This window comes from Diorhabda sublineata, chromosome 3 (assembly GCF_026230105.1).
Source record: "Diorhabda sublineata isolate icDioSubl1.1 chromosome 3, icDioSubl1.1, whole genome shotgun sequence".
Classification (NCBI taxonomy): domain Eukaryota; kingdom Metazoa; phylum Arthropoda; class Insecta; order Coleoptera; family Chrysomelidae; genus Diorhabda; species Diorhabda sublineata.
Window position 1 is genome coordinate 19,202,159 of NC_079476.1, and position 19,872 is coordinate 19,222,030.

The 19,872-nt window shown below is 31.7% G+C and overlaps 2 protein-coding genes across 2 annotated transcripts; one reads left to right on the forward strand and one right to left on the reverse strand.

Annotated features, from left to right (window-relative positions):
- Positions 1-346: 346 nt before the first annotated feature.
- LOC130441384 (sterol regulatory element-binding protein 1) lies at positions 347-3,901 on the reverse strand. The gene has a single exon (XM_056775044.1). The coding sequence runs from the start codon at positions 3,635-3,637 to the stop codon at positions 446-448; it is 3,192 nt and encodes a 1,063-aa protein (XP_056631022.1). The 5' UTR covers positions 3,638-3,901; the 3' UTR covers positions 347-445.
- Positions 3,902-4,098: 197 nt separating this feature from the next.
- On the forward strand, positions 4,099-11,057 carry LOC130441385 (ras-related protein Rab-30-like). Its single transcript, XM_056775045.1, has 5 exons — positions 4,099-4,238; positions 4,294-4,625; positions 4,679-4,862; positions 5,030-5,181; positions 7,585-11,057. The coding sequence occupies exons 2-5, from the start codon at positions 4,455-4,457 to the stop codon at positions 7,687-7,689; spliced, it is 612 nt and encodes a 203-aa protein (XP_056631023.1). The 5' UTR covers positions 4,099-4,238; positions 4,294-4,454; the 3' UTR covers positions 7,690-11,057.
- The last annotated feature ends 8,815 nt before the right edge of the window (positions 11,058-19,872 follow it).

Here is a 19,872-nt window from a genome sequence, read left to right on the forward strand (position 1 = left end):
TTCACTTCTGTATAATGTAACAGGAATATTGAAAAAAATATCCGTAGTTAGTCGAAAATTACGGAAAGTTTTTAGCTGTACTGAAAAAAAAAATAGAGCCTCAGCTATAGGAAAGAAGTGGACTGAAGAAATGTTGTTATAGAAGAGACCTATCTTAAATTCATACGAGTAATCACCCCATGAATTTTGAAATACCCTGTCTATTTCTTAATGTGTATAAAAAAATATAGTTGAATTGGTAAAAAAAGTTTGACCTTAAAATTTGTTTATATAATATACATTATCTGAACTTATTTAAACTCTGATGGGTTACTTTTATTAAAATGTTAATAAACCCGAAATTATGTTTTAAAATATTTTATGAATTTAAAAAGGTACAGAAAATTATGATAAAAAACAATATTTTTATTACAGTAACTTGATATAATATTTGTATTGGAATATATTAATTGTTTATAACACTAGTACCTAGAGTCTTCATAAGTTCATAACAATCTTGCAACCTCTTTTTATCTCCAATTTTTTCCAAAGTTTTGACAGCTTCTACTAACATTCCTGCTCTTTCACCGGGTGAAGACAAAAGTGGTCCCGGTAAATATTTGCAAGCCATATACAGGGCAGTCGCATGTTGCCGCTCTCCTCCAAATTCTTGACGATTCCTATCACCTTTTCCACATATAATAGAATATTTACCGTGTCTCTGTCGCAAACTCCTATCTAACAGTTGTTGAGTTTTACCTGGCGCAGCACCTGCCATTAATCTAGCAGTAGCTTCATACAAAAAGACTCTCGCTAAAGCACTCGGAATGTGTCCTGCCAGTGTTCTTAAAGAGGATAAATCCATTTGATAAGAAGTTAAAATGCCGTTCGAAACGGGTGTTTTTAAACCTCTGTTAACACAATCCTCCCAAAGTGAAGTTCTCGTTTCCAAAAGCCAATCGCATACCAATAAATGGGCCAAAAGTACGTTGCGATCTTTTACATTTTTGCAAATAGTGAACGTCAAACTGTCTGCTAATAAATGACTAGCATAATCGCACTGTAGTAAAATTTTTTTTGGGCTGTTGCTTGAATTCTGATCTAAATAATCTCTTCTAGCCACAAAAGCTGCAACAATACATTTAGGTAGCGGATCATTGAGTGAAACTAAGGGTTCTGGTATCATTTCAATCTTCTTATAGAAATATTCAGCATCTTCGTTACCCAAAAGCCAATGACAAGCTATCGACAAGAAAGTCATCCACCACTGGGCGACTTTATCCTGATAACAATTTTCAGAAGAAGCCCCGAAAACTGTACGAGCATCTACGGCAACATTGTCTTTGAGAAGTTCAATATACATTAAAGCCTCACTTATATCAGTTTTTTTATCTTGATTACTATCAATTTTTTGTCCGGGTGTTATTAGTATCGAGAGCGCCTTCTCCAAGAGATGTTCCCTGTAAATTTTCATTTGAATCGCAAGTGGATCTATGCTGTTTCCTATACAACTAAAAGGCAAATTTCTAGTTTTGTTGATGTTGGTGTTATTGGAAACAAAAAATTCATAACCATATGGAGTCATCAACCATTGCAAACGTTTAGGTATAGCATCAACTGAATTTAAGGATGACAATTTAGCCAATCCTAAATAATATCTCTGTAAGAAGTGAGTGAAATTTGGCAAACTGGCTTTAATTCTCAGAGCAACTCCAACATACACGTCAACTAGATCGACTGATTTTATTTGGTATTTAGCAGCTTCTGCCAAATTTAAAGCGTTTAAACAAGTAATCAATCCTATTAAATGACAACTCTCTTCTGAACCACTAACCAACTGAATTTTATGAAGATCATTGAAAACCAAAGCTAATTCTTTGCATGAAGTTTGAGCTTCATAACGTATTTTAGAATCGACAAAAAATCCTCCAACATGTTTCGACAACCATCTTCCAATCCACAATCTATGAAGAATTTGCCTGAATAATTGCCAAACAAAACACATCACTAAATCAAATTTGCTAGTAGGAAGTGAAATATTGTAAGCTTGCAAACAACGCAGCAGTTCTTGGTTAGCTTCCAATTTTTCTCCTTTTTTTAGATATAAATGCGCCTGTCTTCTATGCCTCCAAAATTTCTGGGCTTCTTTCGATTTAGACGGTATAACTGGATCTCCATAGACGAGCATTTTTATCAAACAAAATGCCAAAATTGAAATGTTCAATATCCATAAAATAACAGTAGACTGCACAAATGATACAGATGTTGATTCTGACCATAATATACCTCTTTTCTCAAACTGTTTGTTATAATCCACATTAACATACTTATCAACAGCAAGTTGGAATGGATTGAAAACTAAAACGACCATCATTACCATACACAATGAAATTCTAGAGCTATCCAACATTCCTTTGCGAATAGATGTCATCATTTCTTCTTCATCACTTTCATCCTTAATATTTGCACAATACTCTGGACTTGAAGAAAGTGAATCATTAGGAGAGAAAGATTGACTTTCATCCTTAATGTTTACAGAATACTTTGGACTCGATAAAGGAGAATGATCTGGAGAGAAAGAGTGATCAGAACGAGGCGGAGTGTCTTCTGGATGGTACTTGGATTCTCCTGTAGCGAGATGATCTTTAAGAGAACTTTGTCTAGCCGCCATCTTTAGAGCCATATTTTCTTGCTTGAGACGAGCATTCGCATTCTGTAGAAAATGAATATACTCTACTGCTCTACGGAGTATAGCAGATTTGTTTAATTTTGCATCTTCTCCTACAATCATATTCTTCAATTCAATAATCTTGTCATTTATACTAGTTCTGTATTTCCTTTCAATGGCATTATGAGCACTTCTCTTAACTTCTTTCACTTTATGTTCTTTACCAGCAGGCTGAACTCTATTTATGGGTACTTTACTTTCTCCTTCCAATACCAATGGAATACCGGTGGTTAAAATTCTGTTGGTACTTATTAAAGTTGGTAACGATTGGGATGTTGTATTAGAAACAGCTGTTGTATACATAACTGTTGGTGTCATAACTTGGGAATCAGTTTTTAAAATTTTTGCTTGTAAGACAACAGGTTGCATCTGATCGACGGGTATCTGTTGAATATTTTGTACCAAAACACTTCTTTGTCCTTTCTGTTTTCCATTTTGTCCTTTGGAGGTACTAGCACTTTGTTGTAATATTATGTGTTGATTCTGAATCGGAATACTAGCTGTATAAACTACGGGTTGAGTAGTCTGCTGAAGATTTGCCGAAGAAATGATAACTGGATTTTGTATACTCTGAACTGGTACCTGCACATTTTCAATTTGAATATTCTGGACAACAGGTTGTGTTACTTGAAGTGTTTGTATCGGATTGCTTTTCACGTTATCAGCCAAAGGATACGATTCGGGGAGTTTTATTTCTTCTGAATTGGTATTTAAAGGAAAATAGTTTGTTTTTTGGAGTGTATCTTCTACACCGTCAAAGTCCATTAAATCGATAGGAATATTGTCATCTAGAGCCATCAGAGCATCGTGATTGAATAATTCGCTTTTAAATAGATCATTTTCACAATGATTTAGGATATCATCTATCGCTGACAAATCAGGAATTTGTCCAAAATCTTCGTGAGATGAAAAACTTTCATTTTCATCCATTTTGAAAAAAAAAATTTCTCTCTTGATGTGGTAGAGAAGTTTTGGAACTTCCACTAGTGATAGGCCTAGGCCTTAACTTGTTTTTTTTATATTTAACACACAGTAAGACGCAAATAATTAATAATTATTCAAAATGGCGTTATTATTATTGTCACCCGATTGACACGTTTACAATGACAGATGCAGGTCATTGTCATAAATGATTTTCAATCATGTTGTGATCAATTCTTTAAACGAGCGACAAACATTAATTATAGAAAAGAATCAATTAATTGATGATATAATGGAAAAAGCATTTTATACCCTACTATTCATTACAAGTAATAAACAAAGATTGTCCTAGATTACTGATTTAAGAAAGAAATAGACGTATTCAACAAATTTTGCAGCTCAGACAACTATACGAACGCACAGCTACGTCAGCAAAATAGTTGACAGGTGCCATAACACCATAACAATTATTCAATTCAATGAAAATTACCAATTAAATTACCTACATATCAAAAATGTACAATATCAGGCAGCATCCGAATTTAATAACTTTGGCAGTGGACCGAATTAATTAATATGACATTATTCTGTAGATGCAGTGTGAAATCAAGTTGGTGAAAATGATCATTTATATTCACACCTGTATGACGTAATTTTTATTTCAGAATTATATTGAACCAATAAACATATATTTCCAAATAGGATATAAAGCAATAATAGCAGACAGGAAGTTTTACGCTAATTATACTAGATGCCAAAAGAATGAAAGTTACGAATTAATGCACACAAAGTGTTTGTTATAAAAGTTTTCAGAATTTAGTAAAGTATGGATGACTACAAATTCTTGTTTAAAGTTGTTTTAGTAGGAAATGCGGGTGTTGGTAAAACTTGTTTAGTTAGACGATTTACTCAGGGATTATTTCCCCCTGGACAAGGTGCTACTATAGGAGTTGACTTTATGATTAAAACAGTAGAAGTTGGAAATGAAAAAGTTAAAGTAAGCATATATAGTAAATTATGTACATTATATAAATTACAATTATTTGTTAGTTACAAATTTGGGACACTGCTGGACAAGAGAGATTTAGATCAATTACTCAAAGCTATTATAGGTCTGCACATGCCCTTATTTTAGTTTATGATATATCTTCACAACCGACTTTTGATTGTTTACCTGATTGGTTACGAGAAATTGAGGAGTATGCTAGTAGTAAAGTATTAAGAATTCTTGTTGGTAAGTGTTCCATACCATACAACTCTTTTTTATAGAAAATATTTACAAGTAACTACAATGTTTGTAATATTTTTTGTTGAGACAAATTTATATTTACATTATTTTTTTAGCAATGTGACAACATTACATTAGTTTCTGATAAAATATTCTCTATATATTTGTTATAGGTAATAAAATCGATAGAGAAGACAGGGAAATACCTGCACATGTTGGGGAAGAATTTGCTGAAAGACACAATATGTATTATTTAGAGACATCTGCTAAAGAATCTGATAATGTAGAAAAACTTTTTATGCAGATTGCTGAAGATCTTATGAAGGTATGGGGATTTCTTACAGTAATTTATTAAAATTCCAAGATATAATCACACTATTTAGTAATCATTCATTATTCAATTGAAATTTTCAATGGACCAACTTCAGATTCTCTTTTGGTTTAATTTTCTTAACTCAATTATATCTTTAAGAACATGATCTAGCTCAGCACCTCTCTGTTAAAAACATTGAAATGAAAATTAGAATCTTACTTCCAAACAAACTGCTGCAGGTATTGTGTTGATTAGAGAAGACTTTTTATGAGTATGAGCTACACAAATATTCCATATGGCTCAATTGTAGAGCTCTTCAGCATTAAGAAGGTTCCAAGAGACTCAGAGAAATCAAATAGGGTGTATAGCTGATCTGAATATTTTTTTATGTTTGCTTTGCAGAAATTTTGTGTAGATTGTGAGAAGATATAAGCACTGATATAAGGTTCTGTCAAGCTTGAACACGGCCATTTTTGCCTTGAAATTCACAGATTTGCTAGTAATTATTAAAAAAAAATGGGGTGACCCATTCATTTGAGTATCAAAATAGTAGGTTACTCCTAGAACATTGCTCACCTTTTTAAAATAGCTGAAACTAATTGTGTAGATAATTGTCGCTTGTTTTGCCCTTCAAGATAATAAAATTTCTGACATTGGGGCGCATCGGGATCTGGGGCAAAATGAAAAAAAACCATTTCAATGTTTCTTCCTATATGCCAGAATACCTCGACATCAATTGAGGCAATTGAAGCAGCAATTATCTATGATTTCAGTTTAAATATCTGTACAAAGGGATGCAATATTCCAGGGAGTGACTAGCTAACTCAACTATCAATATAGCGGGCCACCCCCTTGAATATTATCTCTCTCTCTAAACAACAAATATAACAAAGCACGTAAATAATTACTTAATTTGCCGTTCATAAAAATAACATTACCGATCTCGAGGCTCGTTGTCTTATGGGGTAAAACTGGGAAAAGCCATTTCTTACTATTAAATTATTTCGGACTTCATACGTAAAATGGTTTTTTCCCTTTTTACCCTGGATGCCGACATGTTTCGATGCTGGCAATGACATTTTCCTGAACAGAAATTATCTATCTGTAATTAGTTTTAGTTGTTGTAAAAAGTAGAGCTATATTATAGGGGTGGTCACTATCTTGATACTTAAGTTAGCAGGCTATCATTTTTTTAAATAATTAACAGAAAATTGACCAAACGAGGTGAATCCTGAGTAAATAAAATGTTTGAGCAATGCTGTATCCAGTCAAGTTATGTATACGTCAGTGGGTCAGTAGGGTAATTTGGAGACTTAAACCCACCTAGTTTAAATTAAAATGCATGCCAGTACATTACTGATATTTACTATTTGCTCACTTAGAGAAATGTACAATTATTTTGAAGGAAGTGAAAGTGAAATTTAATCACTGATATGGTTAGCTAACATCTTTGAAATGTTATTAATATATAATCTTTTGGAGGAAATGAGATTTCAAGCATGCCCACATAAAATTAAGTCATAAGAAGGAAATATGTGCCATTAAAAAAGGCCCTACAATTTTTTGTGGTTTTTCAAATGTATGTACACAACTTCAATTCCACCTCTATATATTAATTCTGTCTAAATTTCTCCCAATAATTTAAAGATAATATAATTTCGAAATGTGTCTCAGGCTGAAGACTCAAAATAACACTGTCCAAGAGTTGTTTAAACTGTCAATATTTCGATATTTTCTTTGATCTTCATCAAGGCTAAAAATATATGGTACCTTATAAATCTAACCTTGATGAAGACAAAACTATATACTATAAACAAATGAGAACATTCTTGGATAAATCAGAAGAAAAATGAAAAATTAAAAACCTATGCAAATAACACACCTTTTTAAATTATTAGACGTCAGTCAAAAGATAAAATACTTATTATGTATGAAGAGATAATTCTCCTGTAAAGATACATCTATTAGTGAATGAATACTTCCAAACTTTTCTAACAGAAGGATGAATGGTAAAAACTGTTGGAATTATTCTAGTCTGGTCAGTGTTGACTAACTATCTGATTATTGTTTTACTTCTAATTTCACAATTTTTTATTTACTTGTTTATCTTCATCAACGTTTGAGTTATAATGTACCATATACTTTTAGCATTGATGAAGATCAAATAAAAGATCAAAACGTTGGCATTTTAAAAAACTCTTGGACATTTTTATTTTGAGCCCTCAATCCGCAAGACCATTCGAAATTACATACTAGGAAGGACAATAATATTGACAATGACATCCTCACCAGATAATGTAATTTTAATTAAATTTGGATTAGTACTATATATGTATATAATAAAGTTAACTGTGAGCAATAAAAGTTGCTTTCTAATTGGATTTAAATCGACTAATACGAATTTATATGTTTCAGCAAGCGAGAAATCGAGATCTTCCTAGATATGATTCTAATAATCAAACTCTCGATGGTAGGACATCGACCATTAACGATTCTAGTTGTTGTAGCAGATTACAGTAGTTTGTAAACGCGCTTTTTTTGGGTTCCAAACTATATATACAGCGATTTATTTCAGTATTCCACTTGAGTAATTGCCAGATTTTAAGAAAATATTATTTTTGTTATAACTAGATGAAAAGAGGTTAGAACCAGAAAGTTATTTTGTCATTGATATATTTCCTAAATCATTTTTTTTTCTTTATTACCAGATTGTTTACATATGTTTCCATATTTTCATAGACAAATTAATGTTTACAATAATAACAAAAACTCAATAATATTTTTCGGTGTTAATTCGTATAATATTTTTGGGTAATATTTATTTTTATTCAGACTCCATTATTTCCAAAAAATCCTTTTTTTGTTTTAGTAGAAAAGAGTGATGCCAAATTTTTTGTTATAAACGATATACTAACGATATAAATTGAGATAGAATTTAGTGTATTTGAAATGTATAGAGTGTTATTAAAAACTGGAAAAAAATTTTTTAATTGGATACCTTTACCTTACTAATTGGCTTCACGCCCCAGTGTGACCGTTGGCCTATTTCTCATCAAAGCTCCGTATCCTCCATATTCATTGTTTGTAAGTCTTTGGTAACTTGATCAGTCCATCTGTTACTGGGTCTGCTCCTTTTTCTACTGATGTATGTTTTGGGATTCATGATTATCTTGGGCATACATTTTTCGAATGTGGCCAAACCATCTTGATGTTTGAGCTTTAATGAATAGGACGATGTTTTCATTACCTAGTATTTCATCCCTTTCTCTATTATTTTGGATTCTTCAATTAGCTTAGTTCATTCAAATTCCTTCATAATGTTTTTTTCACAAATATTTTCAATCTTTTTGTGTCAACACCCAACATTCACCGCTATAAGTTCTCTATTTGAGTCCTGTAGATTTTTAACTTCGTTCTTCTTGTTATTGGTTTGCTTTTCGGAATCTTCAGATTTGCAAATTAGGCTTTATCACCATTTTGTATTCATTCTTATATGACAGTGGTTGTTTATATTTTCTCCTAGGTATTTAAATTTATTAATATCTTTGAAAGTTTTACTCTCTATTAGATATTCGGATATTAAAAAGTATTATCAGATTTAAAAAAATTTTTTTTTTCATCTAGTTATGATAATTTTTTTGTCTAACCCAGACTGATTTTTTTGTTTGAAATTGTATTTATCTACTTTATACCTGACTAGTCGCAATTAATTAAGTTTATAGAATATATTTTTAATATTTAATGCTATTTCACAGGTTTATATAATCACATTATTTGGAAACTTGTTAATATACGAGTTTTTAGAAAATTTTCTGTTCCAATGTATCAAATAATAAATTTTTAAATTCATTCAAATAATTCTTAAACTTACATAACGCACCTTCGTTCAAATAGTGTTATAAGTGAAAAAATTAGAAAATCTCTTTCATTTTACCATTAGTGCTAGAAAACTTGAAAATTTGAATTAAAATATTGTTATGTGAATAGTTACTATTACAGTAACTGCCAGTTTTTGAGTTTTCATCAGGAAAGTGGAAAACGAAATTAAAATTCAATTATTATTACTCTATAGTTCATTTTTTTTACTTATGACACTGTTTCACCAGAGGTGTGATATATTTATTGATATGAAAGCTACAGAATATTTGGGGATTTCCCGATACTGAATACTGGATTTTATTTCTATTTATAAAATTATTACGATGAAAGTGTTATGATTTATCTTCAGGTTTTCTAAATTCTTATGAATGCATAAACATGTAAATACCAAATTTTCGATAATTCTTATTGATAAATATTCACTATTTCCAAATAACTACTAATGTCATTTTAACCCTCTACTGCATGAATTATTATGGTTGTTTAGGCTTTATTTGGGGGCAAAATTTACTTGAAAATGACAATTCTTCACAAATATACAACAAGGGGAAAGATCAAATAAATAATTTATTATTATTATTTATTTAAATATATATTGAAAATCTTTTGTCACTGAACGATCTCAACATAATATTTGTGGTGTTTTATATTGTTGTTCCCTTTAAAGCCGGTACTACACGATGCGTTCAACGTTTGCGTCAACATTGCGTTCGAACGAACGCCTGAACATTGACGAACGAATGCTGGAACCTTACCTAAACTTACTTAAAGAATTGAAAACGTAGCAAAAAAGTGACGATGTATGTATTTATGGATGTTGGTGTCTCGTCTACACAAACGATCTATAGTGTCCCCTTTTCTTGCTGCAATACTGAAGAACCCAGTGTTTACAGTTAATCAGAAGGTGTTAATCTCACTCTTTTTAAAACGTCTAGTGGTGCTCTGGAGCTTCGTAGTGTTTCACACTTCGAGAGACTGTAGATAGAAGGTTTCGTCCTTATATTATCTTCTAAGTCTAGCGTCTTCAGGTGATCGTTGAGAGTCTTTGTTTGTCTCAGTCCGTGTAGATTGTTCCAATAATTGGTTTTGCTCCTATCAACCTTCTTTTCCATTGCTTTTTCCATTGTTGTGTAGCTGATACCACAGAAGAGCTCAAGTCCCAAGAAGGGCTTGTCTGTCCCTGCTTAGCTCGTTTAATTTTTCTAGGCAATCCTAAACGAGTTTGGATTTTATGATATTGGAGCCTAGAGCTTTAATAGCTGCTTGTCTATCGGACAGGATGATGATTTCCTGTTTGCGATAGTTCCTCTCTAGATTGAACTGGATACATTTTTTTAAATTTCACCAGCGTACAACAGATATAAGTTTTTTTGACATAAATTGGATGATATTGGCGACTTTGATGTTTCATACAAAACACGTAGCATTCACGCGCAAAAATACAAGAAGTGTGTGTAGTTGTATCATAAGTGTTGGTTCCAATTTCGTTGCAATTTCTTTGACTCTGTGAATAAAAAAACCGACTTTTCACGGTCAACGTCGGAAATAAAAAATTGGTCGAATGACATGCGCACTATGACTACAAGATCCATCCAAAAGTTGGAAGCGTTTGACGCATCGTGTGATACTAGCTTAAGATAGATGCGATATTTAAAAAGTATTTTTTAAATCACGTGATTTTTTTAATATATTAATAAAATTATTCCATCACATATTATTTTTTTACATGATTATTGTTATAATTTCTCGCATTTATTTTGTTTCTTATTAATTTACATTTTTTTTACACATATATGAAATTATTTATACATTTATAGTAGTGATACATATATAACATTGTTATTTTTTTTTAAATATTTGCTACTTTAAAAGCTTAAAGTATGTAAATATATTTATTTCAGCACTAGTATGGCACTAAATTGTGGTGTAGGTGGTTGTGTTTTATTTTTTTATATTGTTAAAAAACCAAAGACTCGTAAGAAAATTAAAAATTGTAACATTCTATAAAATTGTTTTTATTTATATTGTTACGAACTCGTCCACTACATGAACCGTGAATCCGATCCTGCTCAGTTATATTGGAAGTCTAAAATTGGAAGAACAATGTAATTTTTTTTTTATTTATTCAAACTATTTATTAACGGTGGGGTGAATTTATACATACTGTCTCTTACTAACTCAATCTATTTACGCAGTGATACTAGACACTATAATAATGAACTTATTACTACTTATATAATAATATATTTAATTATAAACTAACTCTCACTGCTGAACAAGCACGAATTTTATCAGAAAAGATTTCTATAAAGTTAGGAAACGAATAAATAAAACGCATTCTTAGAAACTGGTTTGATAAAAAACATGTAAACAAATCGCCATTATGATAAAAACATGTATTAAAACAAACATCGTAAACGGCGTATTCGTCAAATTTTAGACTTCCATTATAATTGAACAGGACCGGCTTCACGGTCTATATCGTGGACGAGGACGTAAGAATATTTTCCTAATATTTGCAGCAACCCATGATTAATAGTTGATATTGGTATTATCATTTATCATACATCATATGTTTTCTGATGCATTTAGGTGTTGTGAATAAAAAGTACAGTTTTGTATTGATTATTGTTTTTAAATGCATATAGGCCATATCTTATCATTACTTTATGAATAAAGAACGCTGTGTGTGAGCTAAATTAACAAACAAACATGTTTTAACCTGAACGTGCGCGTTCCTATAGTGTAAAAAATTTTAAAACTCAGGATAAACCTCATAAAGTCTGGGAACGATGTGTTGAAGATCTTCGAAATTGTTTTAAGGGCAAGAAAAAAGCTTTCCGGTACGCGATTCCTATGTTATGGCGCTAGCAAAAGAATCATAGAGACGACTTCCTCGTGGGACCGAAATGCCAGCGCTCAAAGCCACTGTTACCTTGGAAGAAATTCCAAGTTCAGACGAAGACGGTGCTGTACCTGAACCTGATGACAAGTCAAATATTGAATTTGAAGATGTTAGCAGTCCGAAATTATTTTCTCAGAGCGAGCTAAATGATTTGGTAACATACTTGAATCTTCCGAAAGACAAGGTTCAAAAGCAAGAAATTACTCTTTCAGACGACGCCATCTGAAATTTCTTCGTTGTGTATTCATTTACATACCGAAAGTTGCGTTTTGAGTGTTCCATGTAGTGAAAGTGACAGTTCCGTACTGCAAAACACTTTCGGGACGCTATGGAGTAGACAACTTTAACTTCTTTAAATGTGACTCTAGCCACTTCAATGTTGACAGTTGACAGTTTACCTCGATGATTTTACATAGCCTTAAATTTTTAATTTTCCGAATTTATTTGTTTTATCCGAAGTTTTGTCTAAATTAATGAATAACAATCAATGATGATGAAAAAGAAAACATCAGCGATGAAGAGTTTGATCGCTGACACGCCACGTGATCTTACCAAGGAAAGTAACGCGGCCGTTCTTAATTCCGATACCGGATAAATCTCGTGCAAGGTGCGAAAAACAGTATTTATGAAGTGGTGTCACCAAAAAAAGCCAAAAACCCAACGGAAAACGTAGTGCTCGCTTATTTTATAGATAAATCTAAAATCTGGAAAAGTTCTACTTTATTGTCTACATTCTCGATGATTAAAAGTACTCTTACAATAAAACAAGATGTTCACATTAATAAATATCCAAAACTCATCAATCTCCTGAAGAAACAAAACAAAGGGTACACTGAAAAAAATCAAAAACTTTAACCAGAGACAATATAATAGAATTCTTGTTAAATTCTAAGGAATGTTTTGTACGCCGCGGCTGAAATACTACTTTGATGGACTCGTCTGTTGCTCGTCTCGCAATTTTCAAACTTGCCCAATAAAGTAGCACTTTCAGTCCTTGGCATGATGTAGATATGGAAGACTTTCTCGAGTCTATGAAACAGGCATAGACATCTTTCCTCATGTATCGACATTTCTGAAAGAGTATTCCCGTGTTCCTAAACGAAATCCGGAAATGTACAGAGAGGCAAACTTTGAAATTGTAATGTTACATTCAAGAATTTAACCCATTTTGATTACAACAGTTGTTTTTATAACTTTTCTCTTTAACATGGTATATGGAACGAAATCCAACTCATGCATGTCCTGCTCGTTACTAGAAATGTTGCAATGTTTTAGACTAATTATTGATTGATCGACACACATTTCTAATATTGTTCTTTTGAAAAAATATTTATTTTCTTTGTAATATATTGAAAAAATTGAAATCGAACAAAATACGCAGAATTTTTAAATAATTCCTTCCGATATAGTTTCCCATTTTCTTAATGCGCTCTTGAAGGAAAAATACGTCGATTTGTTGGAAAGTGTGAGTCTAGATAAAAGAAAAACACGTTTCTCACGTTCCATGATTTTCCGATAGCCAAAATTTGTAAAAATGCACTTAACGTTTTCTTTGCGTTTTTCGCGACAAGGCCCCTATCTAGATTCTCACGAATTTCCTTGAGGTTACAAATCGTATACATTACCGTCGTATGTCTTGATGGCATTTTGTATAAAAAAAGCACTCATTTCAATAAAAAAGGTCACGCTGGAATAAATCATGCCCATTAATTTGATGTGGGTATGCGATTCAACATATATAATGGATTTCTGGAAGTACACACAGAAAAATGTATGATAGAATGATAGAACGCCTGAATTGTTCAACCATATTTTCCAAAAGACTTCTAGAGTATTTAGCCAAAAACCTAACAGCATCCATTATTTTTTCTTCCAAATTGTATAGTCGAAAATCACACATATTTATCTGGATGAGTTTTTAGACAAAAATTTCTGAATTGGATATTTGATATATCCATTCTTAAATTTTGAATTTTTTCTTCTTGATTCATATTTTGTTCGTTTCGTCTATATTCAACAGAGATTTTGTAATAGATGTCTTGCACCGTAAAATATTGTTGTCAATTGCGTTATTTAAAGTAGTTGGTATTTCTTTTGTCTTGGAAACTTCACGTAACTTGTTGCAGTAATTTCTAAATGAATGATTAGTGCATTCTATTTTTTGAACTGTAAATTTTTATAGGACTTACTATCAATTATTTTTTCATAGTTTCTATTGCACTAATAATGAATTTCAGTTTTTGTAGCAAGTATGTTCCGGAGGTTCTTGATTACTAGCTCTTTGGCACACACCAATATTTCATTTTCACTCCTAAATACAAATTTTTTTTAGATTTAGCACCCATTATAGCAGCAACACCAGAAAGGGATTTGTAATTACCGCCACCTCGAAATAATCGTTTTGCCCAACTTCCATCACAAACAACTGTTATCATTAGAATGCCATCAACATCAACACTACCACATTCTATAGATTCTTCTTCTGCTACCTCCTTTATGGATTTCTAAGCCATCTCTTCCTAAGCGGAGCATATTTCATTATGAACCTTTTTATATAATGTAAAACTAAAGGATTGTAGATCTAAGGCACTTATTATAGTTCATATTTGCGAGTATCCTATACCAGAATTCATGGCAATAGTGACAGCAAAAGTATTGATGTCTACCTTTTTTTGGTTGTTCTAGACAAGTCGAAATAGTTAATTTTGATTCTAGCCCCTTTTTTTAGTTCTTTTATAATGTCCCTATAATTAAAGCGGCATCCAAATAATGGGGAATAGATTGGTAATTGCTTTAGACTGTCTAAAAAGTACTGTGTATTAACAGTCCTTAAATATTTTTTACCTGATTGGAATATTTAAAGTTGGTACCCAAAGTATATCTCCACAACAAAATAAATATACCAATACAAATATAATAAGTATAATACTTGATTTCAAAAACTATTACTTTAAATTTAGCCTCGGCCCTGCCTAAAATAATCAGTCGCTTTTGGGCGAGACAAATTTCTTTATTCCGCGCCATCTATTGAGGAATTTTAACACTATTGCAGGGGTTTGGGAGTTGACTTATAATTCAACAAACTTCTTTTAAAGGTTGTAAATTTTACATAATCTAAAAGAAAAATGACTACTAGAGACCTATAATAGTAAATTTTTGATTCATCTTTCTAACTTAGAGGAATTCTTTTGGAAAAAATACGTTATTTTAAGCAAGTTTACTGCCCCAAAAAAATAAAAAACCAGTATTACAGGTCCCTAGATGGGGTCATATCTTTTGATTTCTTTTACAAAAAATTTATATATTTTATATAATATAGAACAACGTTGAATTTAAACTCGTTTCGAGCTAGTGAATGGACTCTTAAGGTAGTCACGCACTTTTCGTCATCGGTCCGAGCGTTCGCAATGGACGGATCGGATTTATTACGACGGCTGCGCACACAGGTACCGATTCCGAGGTCTCTCGCCAGTCGTGAGTTTTAGTGGTTGTGGAAGTCTCGTACGTTTGGTTTTTGACTTCGTTTATTATAAAAATTTAGAATTTTGTGACTCACCGATGGTAAGAGGCTTTTGATCTTTTGCTATCAACAGGGCAATTTTGTAAGAAACCTCAACAGCTTTCTTATTGACCAATCGAAAACTTCCAGTCGCATCAAGTTTCATGCGTTTGAGACTGTCTTTTTTCATTATAAAAAAATCAACCGGCTTGTCTTTCAAAGCGGAATGATTCGTAGACAAATGTGGAAGTCTCGTGCGTTTGGTTTTTGACTTCGTTTACTATAAAAATTTTATTATATTATAATAGTTTCTTGCTTGCTGGCAAAAGACGAAGAGAAACAGCATAAGTTGGCCAGAAAGCCCTCAATTTGGGCTCATCAAATCAATCACATTAAGATCTTAATCTGATAACATTTACTTCTTCATTTCATTGATGAAAGTACTTTCAAATAATTTTTATTGTTATTATTACATTTTAGGAATCACATAAAGTGTAACTATATAAATAAAATGAACGAAATCATTGAAATAAATGCATTGTTACTCACTGAGATGGTTAATCATCCTTCCTATCTCTTCCCAAATATTATCCCTGCGTTGATGATATGAGTATTGAGGGTTCCACTGATTATATAACTTTTCATACTCCTGCACGATCATAATTAACTGAGCTGAATCCATCTCAGGTAACAATCGAGTTATAATAAATAATATATAGATAGATGACGCGGGGTCCAACACGTGCTAAAAGTCGGACTGAATATTCTAACTACGTAAGGATGATTCGGAATGAATGCCCCTTCTCGTATTCTCGTCGCAATTGGCGATCTTCGATACGTACGATACGAATTTGTGCCCGCAGATCTATTTGAATCAATGTTTTTAATCACGCTCGGAAAAATCTATCAGTCCGATTCGTGCGAGTGCTTCATCCGATGACGGCAAGTGCATGACTACCTTTAGCGGCTGTTTCAACATTTGATATTTTCTAAACAACCAACAAATATGATTTGAAAATTTTTAAGTACTACCTACTAATTGGCGGATGAATTTAAATTGTCTGCAAGTGTTTTAGCTTGTAAATACCCGAGTCTATTTTTTTTTCAACTGATAACTCTAAACTTAACATACCTCAAAGTATAGATTCCGTGACCAAAACCAAACAGTAACAATTCAAAAATACGGAAACCAAGAGATCGATTAAAGCACCTGGGCATTGGAATCTTCAAACAAATATATGGAAATTTTGTATCTGTCGTACTGATAACTGGAAAACATTCTCATTTATATTTAATCAAATTGAATGATTCATATAACTCATCCCTAAGGAGTGCATTAACTGATGAACAAGGAAACGCTGTGTGTTCCAATACTGTTAATTTATCAAATGTAATGATGTGTGCAGTTGAGATAGAGAAAGGTCTATGACAATTTGAGAGCGTTGATGTATTTAGTTAAATTACTGAATATAGTGATTACACTCGATGTTTCTTTACAGAACAGAAAATAAAGGTATTAGTCTGATTATTTAATAGATTAAATTTCAGGCTGAATTGAATTGATACTAATACTTGTTAGTATATTCTGATAATGTATAAAGGCATCAATTAAGTGTGTTGGAAAATAGTATTGTAATTAAAAATTTAAGTAATTTATTTTTATCAATTATAATTAATTGTTTTATTGATTTGTATAACGATTTATTAATCACAATATTATTATGAAGCCCTTACATCTAAATAATCTTTCCAACAAATATTCGATTTTGATTTGGTATTTATTATTTCGAAGTACTATACATAAAACCATTCAATCGAAGGTTTTCATCTTGCGGAACGTTTAAAAACATGTTTTCGGACGTTTTTGTTTTTGTAATGTTAGTACATATTGGTATGAAACAAGAAGAATAATTTCTACATTTCGACAATTTCGATATAATTTTAAGTATGTTATGATAAACCATGAAGAAATAAACCGAGTTGGTTTTGTAGTCTAAACATCAGAATACATCGATTTTTGTTAAAAGGTCGATTTTATAACGAGTGGAATTGGGTTAAATCAGCATTTTAATTTTTTTGGTTTATTTTAGGGTTCGAATCCACTTCCTCTATAGATTCTGTTGTTAGATTTCTGGACTTTCGCCTGTTATCTGCAGTCAGCTGTTACTGCTCGTTTTAGTCTATTGTTATAATAACCTCCAAAATATTGTAGTGAATGTTACTGAACTTCCTTGTACTCAGGGCCTGTGCACTGGAATAGGGGAGGCTTAGGACGATTTTTAACGCCATCTCTGTTGCTGGCTCACATCTAAAAGCTTACTTTTTGGTGTTTTATTTTTGAATGTTTATCAATCTGGATTCTGAAACTAAGTTGCAATCATGCATCGAGAAACAACCAAGATTATTGAATGAACAAGGTCCATCTGGCAAAGGTGTATAAAATCTTAGCAAAGGTATTTCATATTGTTTGTTTATTAGCTATTTGCATTTTTGTGCATTTGAAAGTTATTTGTTGCGAATTGTGATGTCGTGTTTACTTAACTCAATATGAGTAAACGAGTAAAGGCCTGCTGTGTACCAGGATGCACGAATAAGCAAGAGATAAGGTGAGAGTGATATTTATTATTTATTAACATAAAAATATTTAAATTGAAATCAAGTTCATATCTATAATGATTTTATCCTTATTTTACTTTTTTATAGACATTCCATTCCTACGAAAGGAGACGTTTGCAGAATTTGGTTGCAAAGAATAAATAACCCCAAGTTAATGCTTGCTGATACGGTATTATCATCACATAGAATATGTGATATTCATTTTGAACCAATTTGTAGAAACCCCAATGGCAGGTTAAAAAAACTTTCACTGCCAACTCTACATTTACCTGGTAAGTACTTATATTTACTCTTCAGTAGCAAAGAAATTATTTAATTGCCACTTGTGTAAAAATATAATATTGTCAAACGAATTAATTAAGGCAAATTCATTAATATATTCTAGGGAACATAAAAAAATGTTTTATGTGCGCCTTCAGCAAAATTCTATGATATTTTTAAAAGTTTTTCTGATACAATTTTCGAAATATTGCCCCAGTTAATCAATTCGTTAGGCATAAAAAAACAAATATTTTGTTTGGAGGATTTGACAGACATTTCCTCAATATTTTGTTCAGATCATAAGGATTATGTAAATGTGTTTGTAAATATTAATTTTGAAGGGCATAGATCAACAATATAAAGACTATGATGTTGTGGTGAATATGGCATATGTTAAATATAGGGAAAGCTACAAAAAAGACAACGGTATCCATTAATTAACCATGGTTTTAAAATCCGTACATACCATTGTATGTACCATGTAAAAACAGAAAAATTTTTTTAAACACGCCAACATCTCACTGTTGACTGTCCTAAGCTTGCTAAAGTGTGAAGGAAAATTTTTTGTTTGTGGATATAGTTTTAAAATGTCAAAAACAAAATAAAAATTATGATAATCATCCTGTGTTTCAATATTCCATCTACCTATATCTTATATAAACCATTTAATTGTGAAATTTAGATGGTCGGACCTGGTTGTCACATGAATTGTAAATGAAACCAAAATATTTTACAAAATACTTCATTTAAACAGCATTTTAATTTCAGGTATTTATATTTTATTGTAAACAACAATATTTGAATTTGAAATGTGAGCAAAATGAAAGTATTTTGCATAATACTTTTGTTTCATTCATAATTTGATGCGACAACTAGCTTCGAGCATTTAAAATTACTCGAGTAATTTTCAAATTTCCCGCGAAATTAGTATGGATATGAACCTTAGATCAACTCTTTGATTATAGAAATCTTTTTTCTTGATGTCGCCAGTCCGAGCCAGTCCGAGAGATGTCGCTAGGACCGAACTTTATCGTCAAATTTTTATACAGAGTGGCAGATATATCGAGTATATAATCTTTGCTTGTACTGTCCAGTACAAGCCAATACGCTGAGCTTCGTCTGTTCGGTGATAACAAAAACCAAGCGATGTTAAGGCTCTCCTTATACCTGACACTATCAGGTTGTTTCCAGAAGGTCACTCAGTATTTCCCTATTCGCAGTTTCCTCTGAGACAGGGATTTCTGAATAATATCTAAAAATTTAAAGAAACATGACCGCATTTTTGATGTTCATGAAATAACTGACATAATTTTGCAACACAGATCACGGTTTAATAAGTTCACTGTTCTTTTAAGTAATTTTACTATCTTTTTAGTAAATTGTAAACATCGTCTTACAATATAAATAATAGTTTTTACTTGAAATTTCAAAGGTTTTTTATCTTCTTGTAACTTGATTTTTTTTAATACAAGATACAAGTATAACATTTTGAATTCTGTTGTGAATTGAATTACATTGACATTTTTTTGAAAATATTCTGATT

What these genes read in the sequence shown, in the direction of transcription:
- LOC130441384 (XM_056775044.1), bottom strand. Translation starts at nt 3,637, where the DNA reads ATGGATGAAAATGAAAGTTTTTCATCTCACGAAGATTTTGGACAAATT.
- LOC130441385 (XM_056775045.1), top strand. Translation starts at nt 4,455, where the DNA reads ATGGATGACTACAAATTCTTGTTTAAAGTTGTTTTAGTAGGAAATGCG. An exon ending in TTGGAAATGAAAAAGTTAAA is followed by an intron (nt 4,626 to 4,678) that starts GTAAGCATATAT and finishes ATTATTTGTTAG; the next exon opens with TTACAAATTTGGGACACTGC. An exon ending in TTGCTGAAGATCTTATGAAG is followed by an intron (nt 5,182 to 7,584) that starts GTATGGGGATTT and finishes TATATGTTTCAG; the next exon opens with CAAGCGAGAAATCGAGATCT.